General features: G+C 35.1%; 1 protein-coding gene across 13 annotated transcripts in view; it reads left to right on the forward strand.

The window, feature by feature from the left end:
• MICU3 (mitochondrial calcium uptake 3) overlaps positions 1 to 24,120 on the forward strand; it is a 76,478-nt gene that overhangs the window by 29,852 nt on the left and 22,506 nt on the right. For 5 of the 13 annotated variants that reach the window (XR_014062569.1, XM_081521533.1, XM_081521525.1 and 2 more), the window contains exons 3-8: positions 844 to 875; positions 6,276 to 6,354; positions 9,884 to 9,931; positions 13,182 to 13,264; positions 17,033 to 17,104; positions 20,216 to 20,254. Coding sequence is in view for 11 of the 13 variants with exons in the window: in XM_081521533.1 (XP_081377659.1) it covers positions 844 to 875; positions 6,276 to 6,354; positions 9,884 to 9,931; positions 13,182 to 13,264; positions 17,033 to 17,104; positions 20,216 to 20,254 (353 nt within the window). In the remaining 2 variants the exon portion in view is untranslated. The remainder of the gene's footprint in view (positions 1 to 843; positions 876 to 6,275; positions 6,355 to 9,883; positions 9,932 to 13,181; positions 13,265 to 17,032; positions 17,105 to 20,215; positions 20,255 to 24,120) is intronic. The other 8 variants (XR_014062570.1, XM_081521526.1, XM_081521530.1 and 5 more) reach the window with 3 other exon arrangements.

Here is a 24,120-nt window from a genome sequence, read left to right on the forward strand (position 1 = left end):
ACATGACCATGAAGAAAAATTATTGCTTGTCATTATTGTGCTGTAGCTGAAATAGTTAATATTTACTAGTTGCTAATACAGCTGTATTATAGGACTTAATCACATCCAGACCTGGAGATAATTCTTGGACAAGCATTATATATTCACAGTGTTCAAATCTGAACAAAGAAACAGCACTGTTGACTGCCCTTATTTTAATATTGTGAGATTTATAGTGCTTGAGGTCTTCAGGGATGTGAGGAGAAATCAGAAAGAGAAAGTGACCTCTGGTATTTTATTCAACTGTAACATTCTTAGAGGAAAAGAGTGGAAAACAGGCCGAGTCTTCCTAGAACATCACCTATTCTCTCCTTTATCTCTTTTTATCTTTGCCCTGTCCTTCCCATTCACTGTACAGAAACCCAACCTTCGAATTGTAATCAAAGATACTAACACAGCAGAGATCACGGGTAACACCTTAAAATTATAATTTCTCTATTATTTTATATTCTAACATCATCTAACAACGTTTAATGAATATCATTATTTGTGTTTTAAGCCCATAGGATATTAACTTGGAGTAAGTTAATTTACTTTGTAAATCCAGAAATACTCAAAGTGAGATGATGATTATGGAAAATATGTTTTCTACTCCACTGATATTATTTATTATGAATAGTTTATAGTACATGAGACAAATACAAAATGTATAACATACAAAGGTCCACATCTTGAGGTTAAAAAAAACTTTGCCTTTTAGATATAAAAGTCAGTGTCATGAGTTATGATGTAGATGGTTACTGGATTTTTATATACATTACATGAAGTATTTATTATCCACTTTTTTATGTTTGTTTTTTATAGTTGCTAAAACATGGAAGTCACTTTCCAAGCAGGTAAGTTAAAGCTCTTGCTGTACATATGCATGCACACAATTAAATGTGTGTGTGTGTATATATATATATTACATATATATGATGCATACATTGTGATATGTACATATATAAATATATGTAAAGCTAAACTCAAAGGAGATTATTGGCAAATTTTGCTAAATTAAATATTAAAAGTTTTGGCACACAAAAGACAGTGTCAACAATGTTAAAAGAGGTATGACATGCGGGAGAATATGCTTGCAACCTATTAACAGAAAAGGCTAAGTATCTTACAGTTATATAGAACTCCTATAAATCAATATAAAAATGATAATCAATAAGAAAATAATGGATGGACATAGCCAGAGAGGCCAATAAATATATGTAATCAGGGATATGCAAACCTCACTAATAATCAGGGATATGCAAATTAAACCAATTATATGATACTGTTTTACACCCATCAGGTAGTCAGCTTCCAGAAACCTAACAATACCAGTAATTATCAAGGATAGAACAGAGGAAGCAGGTGAGAATGTAAGTTGGTATCTTCTCTTTTGAGAGAAATTTGGCAGTATCATATGCATATCAACGAAGAAGGCAATGGCACCCCACGCTAGTACTCTTGCCTGGAAAATCCCATGGATGGAGGAGCCTGGTAGGCTGCAGTCCATGGGGTCGCTGAGAGTCGGACACGACTGAGCGACTTCACTTTCACTTTTCACTTTAATGCATTAGAGAAGGAGAGGGCAGCCCACTCCAGTGTTCTTGCCTGGAGAATCCCAGGGACGGCGGAGCCTGGTGGGCTGCCGTCTATGGGGTCGCACAGAGTTGGACACGACTGAGGTGACTTAGCAGTAGCAGCAGTATGCATATGAAAAATTCTACTTCTAGATATGTTTACAAGAGAAACATTTGCATGCTTATACCAGGAGGCCTGAAAAAATTAGAAACAATATAAATGTCAATTAGTAGAAGATTAATAAAAGAATGTGAAGTAGGCATATGAAGGACAAATGAAGAAGAGCTAAAGTGAGTAATACATAAGACCTATGTTTATCAACATGAATAGGCCTAAAAAACATAGGGTTGAATAAAACAGCACAATGCAAAATAATGTAAACTGATTTTTCTTAACACGCAAAGACCTTTTGGGGGCATCCATAAAGTCAAGACTATTTTCATAATAATACTGAGAAGTTGCTTGTTCTGTTACTCTCATTCTCTCACAAGGGTACAGTGGAGTTTTCCAGAGGCTTCCTGATGAGTGATGACATTGTCACTCTGAGAGATAATAAAATATGTGCTTATGTATTTTTGCATTTTAAAAATGTATTGTTTCTTGGGAATTCCCTGGTGGCACAGTGGCTAGGGGGCTTCCTTGGTGGCTCAGTTGGTAAAGAATCCACCTGCAATGCAGGAGACCCAGGTTTGATCCCTGGGTCAGGAAGATTCCCTGGAGGAGGAAATGGCAACCCACTCTAATATTCTTGCCTGGGAAATCCAATGGGCAGATGAGGCTGGCAGGCTAAATCCATGGGGTCACAAAGAGTCGGACACGACTTAGTGACTAAACCACCACCACCACAGTGGTTAGGACGCAGCACTTTCATTGCTGAGGTCACAGATTCAATTCCTGGTCAGGAAACTAAGATTCCACAAGCTATGGGGTGTGACCAGTAAGAAAAGTATCATTTCTATTTCTACATGCATTAAATATAATTAAATATAATTCACATAAGCAATATCTCTTCTGGGTTCACAGTTTTTAAGAATATAAAGAGTTACATTTTAGAACTGCTGTGTAGCCATTAAAATGAAAATGAAGAATGTTTGGCAGGAAAATATGATCATGATATATTAAGTGCAAAGAGTAAGTTACAAAACTTTACATAGAAAATTATTCAATATTTGCAACAAGAATGACAAAAAATAAATAGATAATGAAATGAAAATGAGATTAAATAAAAATTTTAATTGTGGTTAATCCCTGAATCACAATCTGTTTTTATTTTCTGCACTTCCTAATTTTCCTATAATATATATACTAAGTATTTACTTTAAAAAATTGTACTCAGGAAAATTGTATAAATCCTTTAAAAGGCATCTATAATTCTAGGTAAATAAATTCAATCCAGCAAATATTTACTTAGTCCCTACTTGCAGTACTGCAATTTAATTCTGATACTGACCATCCAGAGTTAGCATCAGATCCCACAGATTTAAGGACCCAATCCCCCAAAAGATTGCCCTCATTTCAGATGCCAGCTGCATTTCAAGGGGTCCCAGACCACCCACACTTCTGACCAAGTGGCTACAAATTCAGATAGTTCCCACAACTTCCCTCAAGTTTAATAATTTGTTAGACAGACTCATAGAACTCAGAAACATTCCACACTTAGATTTCCAATTTATAATTATCATTATAAGGGAACAAATCAAGGCCAGCCAAATGGAGAGACACATGCAGCAAGGTACAGGAGGATTCTGAACACAGCTTCTGTGCCCGCTCCCTGAGGGGTCAGGGTATGGCCCCATCCTGCACACCCATGTGTTTACAAACCTGAAAGCTCTGCTGAGCTTGGTGTCCAGAGTTTTTATTGGGTGTTTCATTGAATAGCTGCAATTGGTCAAATCATTGACCACACAAATGAATTCAATCTCCGTTCCTTCTCCTCTCCTCTCCCCTCCCCAGAGGTCAGACTAGCTCACACCCCCAACCCTTCAGTCATGGGGTTGTTTTTGAAGGTCAGCCCCTATCCTGATTCTTCTCCTCGGCATAAACTTTGGTCTGGTCTAAGGACATGGAATCTTGCTCCCAGAAACCAGAGACAAAAGCCAATCAAATTCTCTTGTCTTCAATATTACTGCCTTTAAGAGACTAAGTTAGGCACTAGGAGTGAGGAGAGAGAGTCCGAGCCTGAGTGGAAATACAAATTTTAATAAAATTTAAAAGTCCCTAAATTGACATGAAAGATCAGTGTATTAGTTGGATGATCTAGACCAGACAAAACTAAATTATTACAAAAATAAACTGCTTAGAGTGAGTAAGAATCTGGCCAATCGTTGACTAATTGTGTGATCCTGGGTGAGTTACTTATCTTCTTTAAGACTCAGTAATATATGCATAGTGAGAATTAATTTTTAGAATTAAACAAGGTGTATTTCCCTGGTGGCTCAGAGGTTAAAGCGTCTGCCTCCAATGCAGGAGACCTGGGTTCGATCCCTGGGTCGGGAAGATCCCCTGGAGAAGGAAATGGCAACCCACTCCAGTATTCTTGCCTGGAGAATCCCACGGATGGAGGAGCCTGGTAGGCTACAGTCCATGCGGTCGCAAAGAGTCGGACATGACTGAGCGACTTCACTTCACTTCACTTCACTTCATTAGCCCATTGCTAAGCACATAGAGGGAACTCAAATAAAAGGTAGCTCTGGATTTTTGGTCTTAAATTTTTGCTGAGTAGAAGAAACGAAGTTTAATACGTGGAAAGAGTTAAAAGGGAGAAAGAGAGGTAATATCAATATAATAGATACAGCATAAAATGAAAGTATAAAGTGTACTCAAAATACTTTTTAGTCTCCTGTTTTAACAAAAATCTTTATGAATTTACTGTTGTTTAAACATTAAACACCACAGCTTCTCATCATTAGTCGTTGTGAATTCTGACCTCTGTGCCATTGCTATCCTAGTGAGACAGTACTCAGCATTGGTGGCATCTGTTACCTGCCGTGCGGAAATAACAGTATGAAGGAAGAGAGAGCAAGGACTCACAGATGGACTTCAGGGCCTCTGTAAATCCCCTAAAAATACCTCTCCTGCCTTTGGCATCCTAGAGATTCCCTGTTTGTCTGCTAACTCAGCTCTGTAATGAAAAAGATGGTTTAAAAATGTCACAGGGCTTTTTAAGGTACAACTACATCGGGAAAGGGGGAAGATCCCTTGGAGGAGGGCACAGCAACCCACTTCAGTATTCTTGCCTGAGAATCCCATGGGCAGCATTTTGATATACATGGGCTATGGTCCAGAGGATCACAAAGAATTGGAAACGACTGAAGTGACTTAGCACACACATCAGAAAAGATTGGTCTAAAGTGCTTCTCAAACTTGAGTGTAAATAAAAGTCATTCATATATCTTATTAAAAGTAGATTCTGGTTTGGTAGGTCTGGGATGGGATCTGAGATTGTGCATTTCTAACAAGCTGTCTGGCAAGGTAAATGATGCCAGGGCCTTTGGGAACCACACTTTTAAGTAGCAAAAATCAGATCTGGAAAAGAAGCACTTCCTAGTGTTTGTTTATTTTCAGTGTGTTACTTAGCAGACTAATTTTTTTTTTAAATTTCAAATTATTTCAAGTTATCTCACCAAATCCTTTAATAATTTTTCACAATTAACCTACTAATAATTTTCACCTAGTTGCTCTTAACACAAGTATGCACAATAAATACAAAATTGTTTTAGTATCTGAGCAATGAGTCAAATGTTTAAATTTTCCAAAATAGTCCTGCTTCTATTTGGTTTAAAAAAAAAAAAAAAGCTGACTAATCAGCAATTGGAGTGTATATTCTTTACTGAATATTTAGGTTAAAATTAGGGTGAAATTGTAACAGTGACCATAATAACTCAATAGCCTGTTTTTCCCTCTTCATCTGATGTCATCATTCTTTAAGTCACTATAAAATACTCTTCATTCTTTACCAGTATAATCTGTTGCCCAGTTGCTTCATCTACCACAGAATTGCCTAAATCCAAATGGGCTACAGAAAACAGACAGTATGTGAAACCTGCTGATCATATCTGACCTGCATTAGGCGTGCACTATTTCTTATGGCTTCCATGGAACCATCCTTTTCTAACTCGCCCCAGAACTTAAATTCACTGTTTTATATTAATTAGATTATCATATATACACATATATAATATATGTATGTGGTGGTGCTGGTGTTCAGTCGTGTCCAACTCTTGGCATCCCCATGGACTGTAGCCAGCCAGGCTCCTCTGTCCATGGGATTTTCCAGGCAAGAATACTGGAGTGGGTTGCCATTCCCTACTCCAGGGCAACTTCCCTACCCAACAATCAAACCTGCGTCTTTTACATCTCCTGCATTGGCAGGTGGATTCATTACCACTGGCGCCACCTAGGAAGCCCTGTATATCTCCAATTAATACATTTATCTGAAATTTTTGGTAGCTCTAATTGAATTTAATGTAGCATCTTTATCACTCATTTTTACTTTTGCACTGTGGTCAAATACTGGGTTTTACTGTTGAATGGACCACAGAGAAAGTAGTATAAATACAGCCATTATCTGAGGTCTTCTAAGCAGAGAATTTGTTTTGCATAGGAATTTAAATATTTTGGTCTATTTTATAAATAAGTGGCTTATCTGTTAATCATTATAATGATACTTTATATAACAGGAATTAAATCAAATGCTCTCAGAAACACCACCAGTTTGGAAAGGATCATCAAAGCTATTTCGAAATCTTAAAGAAAAAGGTAAGTTAACTTTAGTATTTATGTATTTTAGTACTGACACTGTATTGTTTATACTATTTATACATGTATATTTTCCTCATGCTTAAATAATTTTACAGTTATATATGTATCTGTGTACAGAGAGAAAAAAACTAAAAAGAAAAACACCAAAATATTAATAATGAATGTTCCTTTGTAGTGAGGTTAAGGGTGGTTTTTATGTTACTTTATTTATGATACATTATTCATATCTTCCAACAAAGTGAACTTTGACAGTTTAAAAAAAACCCTTTCCAACCATATTGAGAAGTGTACATTATATTTACCTACAGAAAGCACTTTTCAAAAATACTGATTTCCAAATATCTATTTTTCTTCTTTCCGTTTACTTCCAGGGGATTACAGATTTTCTTAAATTTAATTAGTATGAAAAGCTTGTTAGATATATCTTTTGGCTGCACAATTTGAACATTTTTTTTAAGACAAAACTCACTGCAAAATCCAATTGTTTTAACTTACTGTATTACCCACATCTATATATATGTTAACTCGTTAATTCATGCATGTCCTTGCAATCAAATTATATAGCTGTTATTGCAGTTTTCTTTTACAGTGTACTTTTTATAAATATTTATAGCAGAAACTAATCAATATAATCTATTTAATCCTAGAAAAGAATGTTTCTTAGAAATGTATATTTTTATATTCAAATATAAGAATATACAAAGTACAAATATAAAGCAATTGTATAAACTTACCTTTTTCTTTTTTATCACTTTTAACCAATACTGGCTTGAAAATAATATATTTAACATGAAGATCAATACTTTAAAAGAGTAGTTATAGTTCATATATGTTTATCTAAGTGGAATTAGAAGTTCAAATTGCTTGTACCTAGATCTCATGGACTCTGGATAGAGGAGACACCTTATCTTTAATTGTAGGCTTTTCATAAATAGGGTTTTTAAATCCTTGTGAAGTCTGGGCTACAATATCTTTAAAGTTCTTAGAAATTTTTTTCTGGAAGTTGTGTTAAAGATTGCCATTCAAATCTTAGAGTGGAATGATAGGATCAAGAAAGTTCAAAGCTCAGAAGAATGGGGTAAATTGGTGAATGTAAAAAGTATTTTCTTCATACCTCTCATGGGAAAATAAAATTGGATCAAATATAATCTAAGAAAGATAAATGGATGGAAGAAGGAAATTCTTTTTAGTTAAAGGGAGGCTTAAATCTGGAAGCTATAGGTTTAGGCAAGTCCTAATCCTACTTAAATTGTATGCAGATTTGTATATTTTTTTCAGGGAAGATGATGTAGTCAATGGTATCCAATAGAACTGTCTATAGTGGCCGAATGTCCATATCCCTAGAGTCCATAATAGCCTTGAGTCAGTTGTGGCTATGAAGAACCTGAAATGGGGCTACTGTATCTGAGGAATTGAATTTTTAATTTTATTTACTTTTAATTATTTCTAAACTTAAGTAGCCCTGTGTGGCCGGTGGCTACCCTGTAGAACAGTGCAGATCTATGTCATAGTGATGGGATTATCAAGGTAATCCATGTACCCAAGTTTTAGAACCATTGGGTTAGGTGAAGTAGAGAGTTACAGTCTTGTTTTTTAATAAAGAGATTAGATGGAAGAGGAATCTTAAAGCTAAGTTTTTAGAGCTGTTGAAGACTAACTTACAAAAGGATTCTATCAGCTTAAAATACAACCCAGCAAGAAAATGTTAGGCAGTTTTACAAAAATTTAATTGGTATGTAACATTTATAAAATCATGAATTACACAGACTTAGTTATAATAGCCAGCTGTAATGTATCAGCATATAGGAACTAAACAGTGTGGTGCTTTTAAAGGAACTTCCCTTAGAATTTTTTTAAATTGAACTTTCAAAGGAAACCAAGTTGGCATCTTTCTTATCCTCCTTTTCTAAAGATCACAAATTTACAATATGCTTAGCATTTCCTGTTATTTTATTTTTTACTCTGGGTGACCTTAAAACAAATTGAAAGATTAGTCTAATGATTCTCCATTTTTGTAATTAAAAGCATTATGAATCTACAGTTCATGTTTAGTAGCATTTTCTCTTCTCCTTGACCATTTTTATTAAATTTTATTATGAGCTTCTCACTTTGTTTTTCTCTGCTGTGGATGACACCACCTCAAAAACCAAAAACTCCTCAAAACACCTCAAAAACTCCATACTGCTGACAAGTGTCCACTGCAGTACTGATGATCAGGACACCTACTGTTAAGTAATCCTTCACTGAGGGGACTCTTGAGTTGATTACCAAGTAAAAGATGTACAGCAGATATTAAACTTCTTTTCACTGACTGGCATCTCTTGTGTATTCCACCACATCAGTTAGAACAACAGTCAGTGAGACTGGATTGTGGAGATACAGAGCCCATTTCCAATTCTTTTTTTTTTTTTTTGAGGGATCCCTATGGAATCTAGGTATTGTATCTTTATACACATTGACCATTCCAGAATCTTTCTCCCATAACATTCATGGCAATCAACCAGAACTATGTCTATAGGTCACAATATTCTAGTATAAACAAAAGACGGGAATGCTTTCAGGCCTCCTAGCTGGGTCCCTTCACCTCTTCTGACAGACCGCCTGACAGTGCCTCCTCTTCTCTTTGTTCTGTAACAAAGAGGATAGCCTCAAAGAACATCAGGTAAAGTGGAGTTTTAAGGTTCACGATCTGATCATTTAAGAATTTTTATACTGTTTTACCAAACGTGAGGACTGTCTAGTATCTGGATAAGTATTATTGGCTTATTCCTGATTTTAATTTTCTCAGGATATGCTTGGAAAATCAATTAAGCCATTAATTCTAGTTTTGGGTGTTATCATTCAAAAGCAAGAATTTGAGTAACAGAATGTATATTTTTATTTACTTTAAACAAACTCCTTTTAAAGTTTACAATTATGAGATTACAGAGAACTCAGGATGCAATATGCAGAAAGCGTAAGCCATTTAATTAAAGTTTCTTAGACTTAATAGAACCATGAAATGTGTCAAGAATAATGAATGATAACTTAAAGGCAGAAAAATAATAACTATAGAGTTGTATTTTTTGAATGCAATACAGCAGTCAAATCTCTAAGCAAGAATATTTAAATGTTTTATTCAAGGATTTCTAAGAAGTCATTAAGCACTTCACAGCGTTAACCATTTTCAATCTTGTAATTTTTAATTAGATTCATATATTGAAAGCTCTAGCGACACATTTAAAATTTATAGCTATAGGTAAACATTATTAATAATTTTGCTTTTGTGTCAATATATCTGGAAGCATTAATGTGAATTTTGTTTCTAAGATGGTATATGAAATAAAGTAAAATTTATTTCTGGCTTCTTTTGCTCTGATCTTATGGTAATAGTTTGGTCTCATTTAAAACAATATTTAGCATCTTCTTTAAAGTCTGAATTTTTTTTAACTATTACTTATTGCTATTATAAGGATAATATTTTACTTGATAAATATGAAAGAGAAATATTTTATATATAGCATAACTAATACTATTTTTCTTCTAGGTGTGATTTCTTACACAGAGTATCTTTTTCTTTTATGTATTTTAACAAGTAAGTGTACTCCTTAAATCTATTTCTGGATGTAGTTTTCTTTCTCAAGCATAACCTTGGGAAATAAATCTTTTTTAGATTCTCTTACTTTGAAAATCATTTTAGTTCTATCCACGCTGTCTTACAAAATTCATGTCTAAATGCCAGTGGAAAATGCTAAGCATAGCACTATCAAGTGTCAAAACCATAAATATGATTACGGCTTATGGTATAGTAATAAAATGCTCATAAATTAAGAATTTAATATCCTACATCAATCCTTGTGGTTTAATCTACGTGGGAGCCTAAAGGTAAGGGCAGGTAATAATTTGTAAATTTTCTGCTACACTCATTCAAATCACATTTTCTGCAAGACTAGTGTGAAAGAATGAGTCTTTTAACTACTGAGTCTATCAGGAGACCCATCATACATCCTCCAACAGCTTCATTATTCTCTTCTTTTCATATACAGCAATTCTTTTGAAATATATGAAGAGTTTACTGAAGTGTTCAGTTAAATTTCATTGCATTTAATGGGGGAACTTATACCCTGTAGTTCATTGTGCTCCAGCCATCTGTCTGACCTTTTAAATCCCTGAAGTCTCATTTGTACTTTCTGTTCCTTCTACCATCAATGCTTTTTCTCAAGATCCTCCGGATAATAAAAATAATTCAGGTTTTCTTTGAAACATGAAAGCTAGGGAAGCCCTACTTAACCACCCTCCTTAATATAGCTCCCTCTTCCACCTCTCCTTTTTCTCCCTGTCCAGTGTTGTATTTTCTTCATAGCACGGAAACTATTTGAAAATATTTGTTTATTGGTTTGCATGTTTTTGTCTGTGTGGGTCCCCAATAGCAAAGATTTTATCTTTTTTGTTCATTTCTGTATCAAGAACAGTGTCAGGCGCATGGTAGCCTCTCAAAAAATAACTGGCAAATGAACGAAAGAAAGTGACTAGTGGAATTTTCACTTGTGGATATTTATGGAGATGTGTAGAAAAAAAGAACATCAATAAAACTGCATCATTAGAAACCAGTCTTAAAATTCCTGTACTTCTATGATTGGAAGATAACACAGCCACTGTTTATTCTGAATTTAGTGATGGATGTTGTTATGTTGGAATTCTGTCATAGGAAGGCTGGGAAACGTGTGTGTACGTGTGCGCACATGTGTGTTTCAAAAACTACTGCCTTTTTTTTTGCTTGCTTTTTTTCTCCTGGCTCAAAATCATTTAAAATGACTGAAGAAAAGTAAGTATTGTGCAGTTAGTAATAGTACTGCCTAAGGACGTTCCAGACTGGAAAGCCATTCTGATGATTTGAGTCCAGTCAAGGGTGAATGCCACCATGGAAATTAGAGGAGTGGGTTCCAAGGAGTGTCTCAGAGACTTGTTCAAAAGTTATCTTGTTAGCTAGAACAACTTTGGATGCAAAATTAGAAGTTATAAGTCTCTGAACCATCAGACTGGTAGGTACGAGTAAAACAAAACTGGTGAGGAAAACCACATGTTGAGATTGGACAGGATTGGTTTTAGCATGTTAGAAAAAAATCCCACATAGTGATTTTTCCTTGCTACAGAAAAGTTAGGATATTTGAGTGCTGTGACTGTTCACATACACACATACACACAAAAAAACATTATGGGTGTTATTTAATTATAATTTTTCAATTTAAACTCTTTCTCTAAGATGAGTTCTGAATTCCAAATGAAGAGTCACAGCACTCAAAAGATCCTAACTTTTCTGTAATTATGGGTGTTGTTTGAGTCTTCCCTGGTAGCTCAGCGGGTAAAGAATTGACTTGCAATGCAGGAGACCCAGTTCAATTCCTGAGTCAGGAAGATCCCCTGGAAAAGGGATAGGCTACCCAATCCAGTATTCTTGGGCTTCCCTGGTGGCTCAGATGGTAAAGAATCCGCCTGCAGTGTGAGAGACCTGGGTTCGATGCCTGGGTTGGGAAGATGCCCTGGGGGAGGGCATGGCAACCCACTCCCGTATTCTTGCCTGGAGAATCCCCATGGGCAGAGGAGCCTGGTGGGTTATAGTCCATGGGGTCGAAAAGAGTCGGACACAACTGAGCAACTATGCACACAGGAAGTGAGCTAAATAATCCATGTTAGCTGCCTATAGTCCCCCCCCCTTTACTTTTTATTACTTTGACTTATTTTCCCTTCCAAACAACGTTTGTGAGGACTTCTTTCTGTGTGTATCTTCAAGATCTTTTTAAAGCTTAAAACTTGGTCATCGGAGATGGTGTAACTTTTTATTTCTTCCTCAAGTGAGTGAGAATGAAAGTAAGTCTAGATTCCTAAAATACATGCAAAAAATGAACTTCCATAAAAGGCTTTCATTTCCATTATTTTCAGAGACAGCTATTACTGGTTAAGAAAGCAAGTCTATGTGCTTCGCTTTTGCTGGGTTCACAATTTCAAAACGCGTAGTGGCAAGTGTACCTGTGGGAGGTCCCTTTTTAAACTTTTTGCCAGTCATCTCAAAAGAGGTCAAATGTTTTGAGAAAGGCATGTACACTGAGATCCGCTTTGAAGGATGCGTTCAAGTTTTCTTCTGTCCAAGCATTCTTTCTGCTTTAGAAGTGAAAAGAGAAGAGGTATTGAATCTTATTATAAGTTTCATACAGTTACAGCAGTTCATAGTGTATGAAAGTCTTTCTCAGAAAAGCAGTTTTTCCTTGTATTGGGGGGAAATAAGGAATTAATTATTCAAGTCCTTTTTATTTTATATTTCTGTATTTGAAGCCTCTGGAAGTTCAACCCCAAGTATGTAATCTCTCATGCCTGACTTTTTTTTTTCGTAGGTTATTCTGTTATAATTTCCCCAGGACTTTAGGCTGGTCCATTGTGTTGTATTTTTTTTTCTTCTGCTCTAACTAGCTGACATATTAAAAATATTTCAAATGTACTGAGATGATATTTTCCTTTCAAACAAACTGACAGACTTTGGATAAGAAAGAAATATTTATTTTTGGAAGGAAGGTAATCAGATTTTACTGTCAATGATATGCAGCAAATATCACACAAGTAGATTTCAAGTATATTATCAACTCTGTTACTTAGTGTGCTAATGTATGAAGCAGAAGTATATATACTTACCTGTAGCTTTTATTATATTTAACTAATAGTAACATGTTGCTTTTAATTTCTTGGTTAAAGTATTTCTGCACAGAATATGAATTGTTTACAACTAATGGTGGATTTTGAACTTTGAAAACATTTTTCCATTTCACAAATACTTTCCTGTTTTTGTCTGGCAGAGCCACATGCAGGTTTTAGAATAGCTTTCAACATGTTTGACACAGATGGCAATGAGATGGTGGATAAAAAGGAGTTTTTGGTGGTATGTATATTATTGGTTATATTTTATCAGTACATATATTGCTTACTTATATTTTTATGTTTTTGCATTATTTAGAATACTGTTGCAGAAAAAGGGCTTCCCTGGTGGCTCAAACAGTAAAGAATCCACCTGCAATGCAGGAGACTTGGGTCTAATCCCTAGGTTGGGAAGATCCCCTGGAGGAGGGCATGGCAACCCTCTCCAGTATTCTTGCCTAGAGAATCCCCATGGACAGAGGACCCTGGCAGGCTACAGTCCATGCGGTCGCAAAGAGTTAGACACGACTGAGTGACTAAGCACAGCACATTGTTGAAAAAAGAGTAAAAGTATTATGCTTTTACTTTAATAATGTATATTATACTCATGTACTTTGAATTATTTTTACACTATAAAAATATAAATTTATTCAGTGTATATAGATGATTATAGGGCTTCCGAGGTGGCTCAGTGATAAAGAATCCACCTGCCAATGCAGGAGACACAGGTTTGATCCCTGGGTGGGAAGATCCCTTGGAGAAGGAAATGGCAACTCACTGCGATATTCTTGCCTGAAAAATCTCATGAACAGAGGAACCTAGTGGGTTACAGTCCATGGGGTCTCAAGAGAGTCAGCCATGACTGAGTGACTGAGCACACACACACGAAGGTGATTATAATTGTTTACACATATTCTGGAGGTTTGAAATGTATATTTTCCGTGGAGTAAGTGACAGGCAATCCTGGGCTGGTACACATGCCCAGACCCTGTCATATCAGCCACCCAGCCACAGGCAGCTCTTTGCCATGGAAACTTCCCTTCCTTCTCGTTAAAGGATTTACAGTATCTTTTTTCTCTTCACTCATTGCTGCCTTGTATTCCAGTCTTAGCCCATTCTCCCATTGCCTTCCCTTGTCTTTGACCAAGGGCTGATAAGCGTGTTCTTGGTATTTGTCTTTCAGTCTTTCTAACCTGACTGGCCCCATGTTGGTGCTGGTCTGGCAGCATCATCAGCTACTCACTCATCTTAACCACCCTCTCCTTCCAGAATTTTTCTCTTTTTACCCATGTATCCTGTATCTATGTCTGTGGCAAAATGCCTTTTGTGATTTTCTCCAAAACAGAGATCAACATTAGTTTACTCCTCCCAGTAACAAGCCGTTATGTGCAACTCAATATTTACCTCTACTCTCTTAGCAAAAAGAGAAGGGGAAAATAACATAAATAGCCATTTCATTTTCTGTTTTTCCTTTGTAACAAGCCAATAAAAATCCCTTGGAAAACCTCTTAGATAGCTTAGAATTTTCTTCGGAGGCTGGAGCACAGAAGAGAAATTATGAAATCATTCTTTTCCATGGTAGGAAAGAGGCGAGAGGGAAATCCTCACCAGAACAAATTAGCAGCCACTCAAAAGGAAGCAGGGAACTAATTACTGGGATCTATCAAAAGACTTCCATGTAGCCCTTGGCCGAGTACAGCCCCTGAGCAAGTCTGGGGAGCTGGACCCACAAAGGGTCCCTCAGTGCAGTGCTTCTCGCGATGATGGGGAGGTGGGGAGTTCCACTGCAGTGGAGAGAGAGATGTTGCTAACATCTTAAGACGGGCAGACTTTGTTCACTAGAGCTCTGTCAGGATCGTGGAGAGCTGTACTTTAGGACTTTCAGAATGGGCCTTGTTATCGAAACAGTCTTCAACAGACTTTCTATGGCAACACGGCCAAGTTCCACCCCAGTGTCTTAAAGGTTACCTTTTGGAACTCAGTGCATTGGAACCTGCCTGTGTAGATGTCTTTGGGACTCTTGTCTGTTTGTGGAGGTGGGAGGTAAAACATTCTTGTAGAACTTCGATTTGTTTCCACTCTAAACTCTTACAAAAGTTTCTCTTCCTGTAAAGCAGTGGTCTACTCTGCAGTGGCCATACTAATGTTTTATTGTTTGTTGTTGTTTGCAAATGGCTAAAGGCAATGGCACCCCACTCCAGTACTCTTTTGCCTGGAAAATCCCATAGATGGAGGAGCCTGGCAGTCCATGGGGTCGCTAAGAGTCGGACACGACTGAGCAACTTCACTTTCACTTTTCACTTTCATGCATTGGAGAAGGAAATGGCAACCCACTCCAGTGTTCTTCCCTGGAGAACCCCAGCGACGGGAGAGCCTGGTGGGCTGCCATCTATGGGGTCACACAGAGTCGGACACGACTGAAGCGACTTAGCAGCAGCAGCAGCAAAGGCTTCCAAGGTGGTGCTAGTGGTAAAGAACCCGCCTGCCAATGCAGAAGATATAAGAGACTCGGGTTCAATCCCTGAGTTGGGGAGATCCCCTGGAGGAGGAAATGGCAACCCACTCCAGTATTCTTGCCTGGAGAATCCCATGGATAGAGGAGTCTGGCAGGTTGCAGTCCATAGCATCGCATAGAGTCGCACATGACTGAAGTGACTTAGCACGCACGCACACAAACAGCTAAGAGTTCCTAAAAGCAGAGGTGGAGTGGGGCAGAGTTATTTGTAGATTTGTAAAATAGATTTAAAATCTGTGATCCTCCTGCTTGTTTATAAAGCGAATATTAATAATGCTTGCTAAAGAGAAAAACTCTTTTCACTAAGATAAAGTATGGAATATATGTGTTAATAAAATAATTTATAGTTTATACTATATTTTTAAATTGTTATTATATATCTTGGGAGAATACATTTTGGATTTCAGCTCTAGCCATACTAAGTGAAGTAAAAGAATTGAGATAGCTGTTCAAATTACACAGACAAGAACAGTGACCTCACCAGAAAACTGAGATAAGGATAGGATTAAGCTTCCATGTGTAAAAGAGGATTTTAAACAGGAAATAATGCCATGTATAATAGGATGTGTGTGCTCAGTTGCTCTGTCTGACTCTTTTGTGACCCCAGGGACTGTAGGCTCCTCTGTTCATGAAATTTCCCAGGCAAGAATACTGGAATGGGTTGCCACGTCCTCCTCCAGGGGATCTTCCCAACCCAGGGATTGAACCCATGTCTCCTGGGTCTCCTGCATTGGCAGGCAGGTTCTTTACCACTGAGCTACCTGGGAAGCCCATGTGTAATAGTAGCTAACATCTCTTGAGAAGTTACTGTGTGACAGGCAATGTGCTGAGTAATTACTTACAATGTTTACTTTGCACAACATTATTTTTATAAGACCTATCAATTATATCTCAAAGCTAGAGAAAAAAAGTATTGCTCTAAGGTAAAAAATTATTCATATTCCCGATATGGAAAACAAGCCTTAAATGATTAGAGTAACTTGCTGAAAAGGTTAGACATGCAGAGCACATGTTCCTACCACAATGCTCAGTTACCTGAAAGAGACCTTAGAGGTCATTCGGTCCATCTTCATTTCATGTATGAGCAAACTGGGGCCCAGTGAGGACCTGTCCCCCATCCATAAAATTGGTTTATGACAGAAGATGGGCTCAAGCCTAGACCCCTGACTTCTGGTCCAATGTCCTTTATTCCTCAGTAGGCTTCATCTCTTTTTATGTATATGCCACAGGCTCCACGTCTTTGCGTCTTAGCAATAAAGTTAAACTATAGGAGATAACTATCATAAAGTAAAACTATATGATGGACCAAAGGATCTATTTCCTTTTTCTCAGGAAAAAAACTGGTATCAGAAAATGTATTCATACTAGTTTTAATGTTCTTGGTGTATATGAAGCTAATTATTTTCTTTGTTCTTAGAATATATCTAGCATGGGGTATTAGATAGGTTCCCAGAAACTCTTATCAGGTGTTTGATTTTTGATTGGTTTTCTTTTCAGCTTCAAGAAATATTCAGGAAGAAAAATGAAAAGAGAGAAACTAAAGGAGATGAAGAAAAGCGTGCAATGCTGGTAAGAATAATTTATAGTGGTTTCAGGTGGGTTTTTTAGGTAAGAATTATTTTATTCACATTGAGAAATAGTAATTAAAGCCTGTAACTTTGGATCTATTTCTTGAAAACTTTCTAAAGTTCTTATGTAGAAAAACTTCAGTATGTATATGCTTTGATATCAATATTTATATCAAGTATTGATATTAAACATTGGTATCCATAACCATATTCATTAAATCATTTTCATCCATTTGTTGTTATCCATGAGATTTGAAGGGTATATCATATAATAGGTTAATACAGATCATTATGCATGTAAAAATTTAAAGGTGAATTGCAAAGATTTAATTATACATGTAAGTAAATTTAGTGGTACTATAATAATATGAATATTGAAAGGAAATAGTGTGTTTCTTTGCATTCATAGAAATATGTATTATAGATTCTTCTTCTGGGAAGAGTAATGTTTCATTTTATTTTGACAGTAGAGTTAAGCAACATTTCCCTCCATTTTCCTTCTAGTTTTCTTTTTGCTGTCCCAAGTAAATATTTCAGCCTGACAACATCCCAGGTTCACTTAGTAAAAATAACAGACAGGTACTAAGACTTTAGTATGAGGCATTATATTAGATGCTTTGCATGCATTTTCTCTTTTAATTTACCAAACAGTTCCCTTATTATCTATAGTTATAGATGAGAAAACTGACACTTGGAAAGGTTAGTATCTTGTCCAAAATTGCATAACTATTAAATGGCAAAGCCAAGATTTGAACTCATGGCTGGCCAGCTCCACAACCTATAGTTTTACCCACTGTATCATATTTCTTCCTCTGGTACTTAGGTAGCAGAAACATGGTGAATTTTGTTAGTATATAAATGATAATTGTTTCATTTGCAAATTAGTGGCCCTGTGAAATAGTTTAATTGGTTTATCTGGAATTCAAATAATTAACTTCAAAGAGTTGCAGCACTTTATTTTTCTCACTGTTACAAGCATATATACTAGGTTTTTTTAAACATGGGTTATCTGTAGCAGATGGGTGTCATTTTCATCCCAGTAGATTTACAAAGTGTGTATTTATATTAATAAATGTTTATTATTTCTCAGAATATTTGACTATAGTATATTTATCAGTATTTTTTTAACCTCCCTGATAGACTAAATTATGGAAGACACTTGTAGAAGACACTCTCTATTGATAATATACTAAAAGAGTAAACAATTATTTTAACTTTGATAGATTGACCAGTGATTGACCGGATAGGCAAATTGTTAATAAAATATCATTTAGGAGGTTGAATTATGTTAATGAATCTTTTGGTATACTTCAGTGATAAAGTAGATAGTATTTCAATGGATACAGATTTAATTGTTTGTTTATTTATACTAATTCCAGAAAAGACTTATGGATCTTCCAGTACAGTAACAATCCTATTCTAATCAGTAACCTTTACTAAAATACCTAAGTGAGTAACAAAGGGAGAGAGGAAAGGGAATAATAATAGCAGACAACCCACATTGGGAAAAGCTACCATGTCAGCACAAAAGCTTCATTGCATCCCAAGTGAAGTAAATTTAATACCGATGATATAATGCAAATAAGTTCATATTCAACAGTAATACAGTAAAACTTTATTAACTTGGATTATTTAGGGAAAGTCTGTCTGAATTATGAAATCTAAATTATATCAGTATACCCTAAATTGTGTTCTTTTATATGAACATATGTAGATCAGTGAAACACTATCTAGCAAATATATGGGGAAAGAGACCTGTTTTAAAGAACAGATAAAAATAACTTATAAGTATTCTATCACTTACTTATATGGAAATGAATGCTTGCTAAAGACACTGATCTCCATAGGTATCCCAGAGGTGTTTATCTTATTGTTCAATTAATGCTCCTGGAATCTCACTTACAGAATTTAGCTATCTGAACTATTTCTTAAAACAATCCAGAAATAATCTTTAGTACAGCTTCTGAACTAAGCAACACTCTAGGACAATACAGCTCTCTCCAAATATTTTTTTTACTGTGATTTACAATAATAGTAATAATTACTGGTAACATTGTTAATAGCTGTCACATTTTAAACAATGCATACCTGAACTGTTGAGATTTTTGAGTTTTGAAGCAATTGAAATTTAGCTTATGGTGAAAATATATAGATTATGTTAGACATTGTAGGGGTCAGATTTTCAAGTTTTGACTATTAGCTCTGCCATTCATTACCTCTGTGACCTTGAACCAGGTCCTTAAATTTTTCCATGCCTCAGTTTCTTCATTTGTACTAGAATAGGAGTAATGAGCACATGTGATGATTATGGCGGTTAAATGAGTTAAGCCGTGTAGCCACTCAACAGGGTATGAAATATAATAAATACTCAAAATGATTAGCTAAGTGTGAAACATGAAATTCTCTTTTAATTAGTAGAATATTTTAAACTGAATAGTACATCCTCAAATCAAAAATTAGGCAAGACTAAATTTTAAAATATTTACATATCAAAATGAACTATGCTTCAGAAGAGAGAAATGAGCATTATATTTCTTGGGACACTTACTATGTGCTAAGGTCTGTACTATCTCCATTATACATGTTACTCTCATTTAGTCCTTGTTACATTTCTCTCAGGTAAGTCTTCACACCTTTGCACAGAAGAGAAAACCATCTCAGAGAGGTTCATTAAGTTGCCTGGGTCCACGGCACTAACAAGCGCTGAGCAGGATTCCAGCATAGGTCTCATGCCATCCCCACCGCCATGCTGCTGCATCAAGGTCTGCCCCTCATTGCACATGGAATTGCCGAAGCAAGTCTCAGGAAAACTGTGTACTTTGGAGTACCATGTTTAATTCAAAGCAATAGTTCCATCAAAAAGTTATAATGAAAGTGGTTGAAATGAGCACCGGTTCACTTAATGTTTAATTATATGAGATTTTAAAAACTTTGCTACTCATCTTTAACATTTATCCCGCTTGTACTGTGTGCGTGCTCTATAGAGAATGTAGCATAATGATTTGCCCTTCCTAATTGATTATTTTGTCGTCTTTTTCTTTTTTTTCTTTTGCTATACTTGGGTTCATTCTGAAATGTGACACTTCATTTGGCCCTTTGTGCTCTATGTCAGCGTCTTCAACTTTATGGATACCATTCTCCTACTAATAGTGTATGTACAACCCTTTAAATGTTCTTTATGTAAATAACCCTCACCTGTTATACTTGACAATGCTATTTCTTTTATAAAGCCATATCTACTATCGAGACTGTTTAGGAATTTATTGAATATAATAATGTGAAACCAAGCCCGCAGTTTTTATTTCCTTCCTGGATTTATAAGAAAACTATAAACTTACAGAGCAATTCTTTCTCTTTAGCTTTAGATTAAAATAAGGTGAAGGTGAGTGAACAAGAACCCAAAAGTCTGGTAGAGTAATTGACCTTTTATATTTTTCAGTGGTATTTGAAGAGTTAAGTACAATTTATGGAGCAGATTCTCAGGCTATGCTCCTGCAGGACACAGGTATTTTAAGAGCTAGATCTCTCCATCTGATGTAATCTTTTCTTAATTCTAATACCAAAGATATTAATGGATAAATTTTTGCTCGTTCTCAGTATTTCTTCCCATTTTTTTTCTAAAACTTGATGCCTGCCTACTGCCTTTGGTCTCTACAAGTCTTGTATAAGATGGCACTTGATATGTTTAATACATCACTGTATCATGTTGTTTCTTAAAGAGGATTATGATCTTCAAACTCGCCTTTTCCTGAAAAAGTTGGGAGTTCTTGCAAATGATCTTCCAGATGTACTCTTCTCATGCTACGCTTTCGTTCTTTTCTTTCTCCCAGAAAGTCATAGCTTATGGATTAGCCCAGTTGCTACACAACTGAGAATAGGCCACGGTCTCTTCTGAATGTAAAAGGCACAGTCGATTTGATTTTCCCTGGCATCCTTAAGTCACTTAGATGGATCCTTCAAATTATACAAATCCACCTGAGAGAAACTCTTGCATTTACAGTGACCTACTCAGTATTGTCCTACTGAAAGGTTCCATTATACTGTAGACTCTAGCTGTGTGCCTCCTGAAATTGATATTTAATAAGAATTCCAAACTATAAAAACTAATTCTCTTTGAGACTCAAGTATACACTAAAGGCTGATGCAGCATAAAATAAACCTAAAATATCTTATCTAACACAAGGAATGGACCTAGAATGGGTTGGAAAACAAGCCAAGTCCATGGGAATCTTATGACTGACTAGTTGTTTTGATTCCTTACAAGATATTTTAAAATTTTTCTGTGAAATTCACTGTTTTCCATGGAATAAAGCCTACTGTTCTCTTAAAATTTTTAAAAGATTCCTCTGTTAATTATTTCAAAAATACATAAGAATGGGAAAGAATCTCAGAGATTCTAATGCCACATGCCCTGTGGAGCTTAATAAATGTTAATAATAATTATGACTTTGTTATTTATTTTTCTAATCTGTCATTGCATGAGCCATTTTTCCAACTGTGGCAATTTATATATTTCCTTTAAACTTATAATTTTTATATAAGAGACAAGCATTTTTTTTAAAATAATACATTTCAGAGTGTGTAGTATTGTTAAAAGGAAACAGGTTAATATGGTTCAAGTTTAAGCCACATATACAATTTGTAGTTACTTAGACATTAAGAGAATAATATTGAGAAGCAGATTTAAATTACATGTTTCATTTATATTATGCTTGCTTATTTAATAGGAAGGTAATTTACATTTTATTATGGTTATATATATATATGTTTTTACTTAAAACATCTTTTTTTCCATCTAAGAATATAAAATACATATAAAGTGATATAACATGATGTCATTTCATTATCCAGTCTTCACTGGATTACATGATTTTTCAAGTTGTATAAACTAATAAGAAATTTTTGCTCAGAAAGGAATGGTTATTTTGAAAAAAGTCAAACCAAACAAGGAAAACTGATTTAAATTAGAAAAAAGCCAGAACATTTATATGAAATATCAGCGGTATATGTCATACAAATATAATAGTATAATGTTATGAATTAGCTGGCAATTATCTGCTAGTTTCCAGAACTGTAGATCAACTGGAGTGATAAAGTATCTAATTTGAATACAGTTCATGGAAATAATTATAACCTCAGATTCTACCTTTAGGAATAAGTTCCTTCAGGAAATGCAGTACCTCTGGATTTTACTATTACAGATGGAGGTTCTGTGGTGTCTGTAGTAGCCAGTTCCAAAATTTAATCATTCCTTTGGTAGATTTTGCCTCTACTCTGTCAGATTATCCCTTCCTACAGTGTAAGATTGAACATGCTCCTTTGTATTCTGGAAGATAGTTAGGTTAAAGCCTTTTTTGTTCCAAACAACCCTAATTCTTTTCATATTTCTTATATAGTCAACTCTTGATTATCTTACTATGGTGATGAAAATAAATGTAAAACATCCAGAAGAATAAGTAATGCAAACATGAGGTCAATAATGCAAAGTCAAGGCATGACTTTGACACACCTTATATTTGACAAATTTTTAAAGATTATTATACAAATTTCATTGGAGTCCAAAAATGTACCAGTTATTAAATAATTTTTTAACATGCACTGAACTTGTTTTATGGACTAAAACAATCCAATATTCATAAATGATCTTTGTTTGAAAATAATGTGTATTCTCCAACTTGGGGTACAGGGTTGTTATATATGCATAATCAAACATTAAGTATGTGTTTTAAATCTCTATCATTACTAATTTTTTCTGCACTTGTTTGGTCAAATAGTGTGTTAAATTACACATTCCTATGATAGGCTTATTAATTTCTACCTGTAATTCCAGTTTTGTTTATTTTATATATTTCTAAGCCTTGTTATTGCCTCTATAGGAATATATTTAGATCACTTAAATCATCTTAGCAAATTAAATCTTTGATTAAGTACTATCCCTAGATCTCTAGAAATGTGTTTGTGTTAAAAATCTATTTTAGTTGTCAAAATAAATATACTACCTTTATTTTTGTTAACATATGACTTTTCCCTTTTTATGTTTTTTACTATTTTTACCTCTAGTAATGAAGCTTTCCTTGATTTTTTTTTTTAATATATATTTTAGTTTGGAAATTTACTGCTGATAGAATGTAAATATGAAATAAAAAGTAATAGAAGTTTACTATATAATATAGATCAAGAAATTAAACATTACCTTTACTATGCCCCAAGAAGCCCCTTCATATATCTCCAGTCATAATCCTTCTTCTCCTGGAAAAGATGATCACAATCATGACCCTTATGTCAGTCACTGCTTTGTCATTTTACAACCTTTTTATGTATCTTAAATGATACAGTTTGGTTTTGCCCACTTTTGATCTTCAATTAAATGAGATCGTATTATATGAGTTTTTCTGTGTCTTGCTTCTTTGACTCATTATCATGATTGTCAGCTTCATCTAAGTTATTGAATCTAATGAATGGACCTAGTTCATTCATTTTTATTACTATAAGCAACAGTGCTCAAATGTTTTGGTCTCAGGACCCCTTTACATTGTTGAAGATTATTGAGAATCCAAAGAAGTTTTGTTCATATTTTGGATATATTTATCCATATTTACCATATTAGAAATTAAAACTCAGAAATTTTAAAATAGTTATTCATATATTTAAAAATAATAAAAACTCACTTGTTATCATAAACATTTTTTATGAAAAATAACTTTAAAAATGTAGTGAGGAAAGTAGTATTTTTACATTCATTTCAAATCTCTTTAACATCTGACTTAATAGAAGACAACTGGTTTCTCTTAGATGCTTCTGTATCCAGTCTGTTGCAGTATATTGTTTTGGCAACAGAAACTATCAGTTGTTTCCCTTGAAGCAACAGGCTCACTGGGTTCATTTTCCAAAAAGATGTCTGTCATATACCAAGGTCTAAATAACCATAGTTTGTCTTATCAGTTGTTCTTTCAAGTAAAAATGATGGTTCATGAAAAAAGTGGCTAATTTACCTTGCAACACAAATCACCACCTGGA

The sequence above is a fragment of the Giraffa tippelskirchi genome, chromosome 8 (genome assembly GCF_054371585.1).
Source record: "Giraffa tippelskirchi isolate mGirTip1 chromosome 8, T2T-mGirTip1v1.2.pri, whole genome shotgun sequence".
Taxonomy (NCBI): Eukaryota; Metazoa; Chordata; class Mammalia; order Artiodactyla; family Giraffidae; genus Giraffa; species Giraffa tippelskirchi.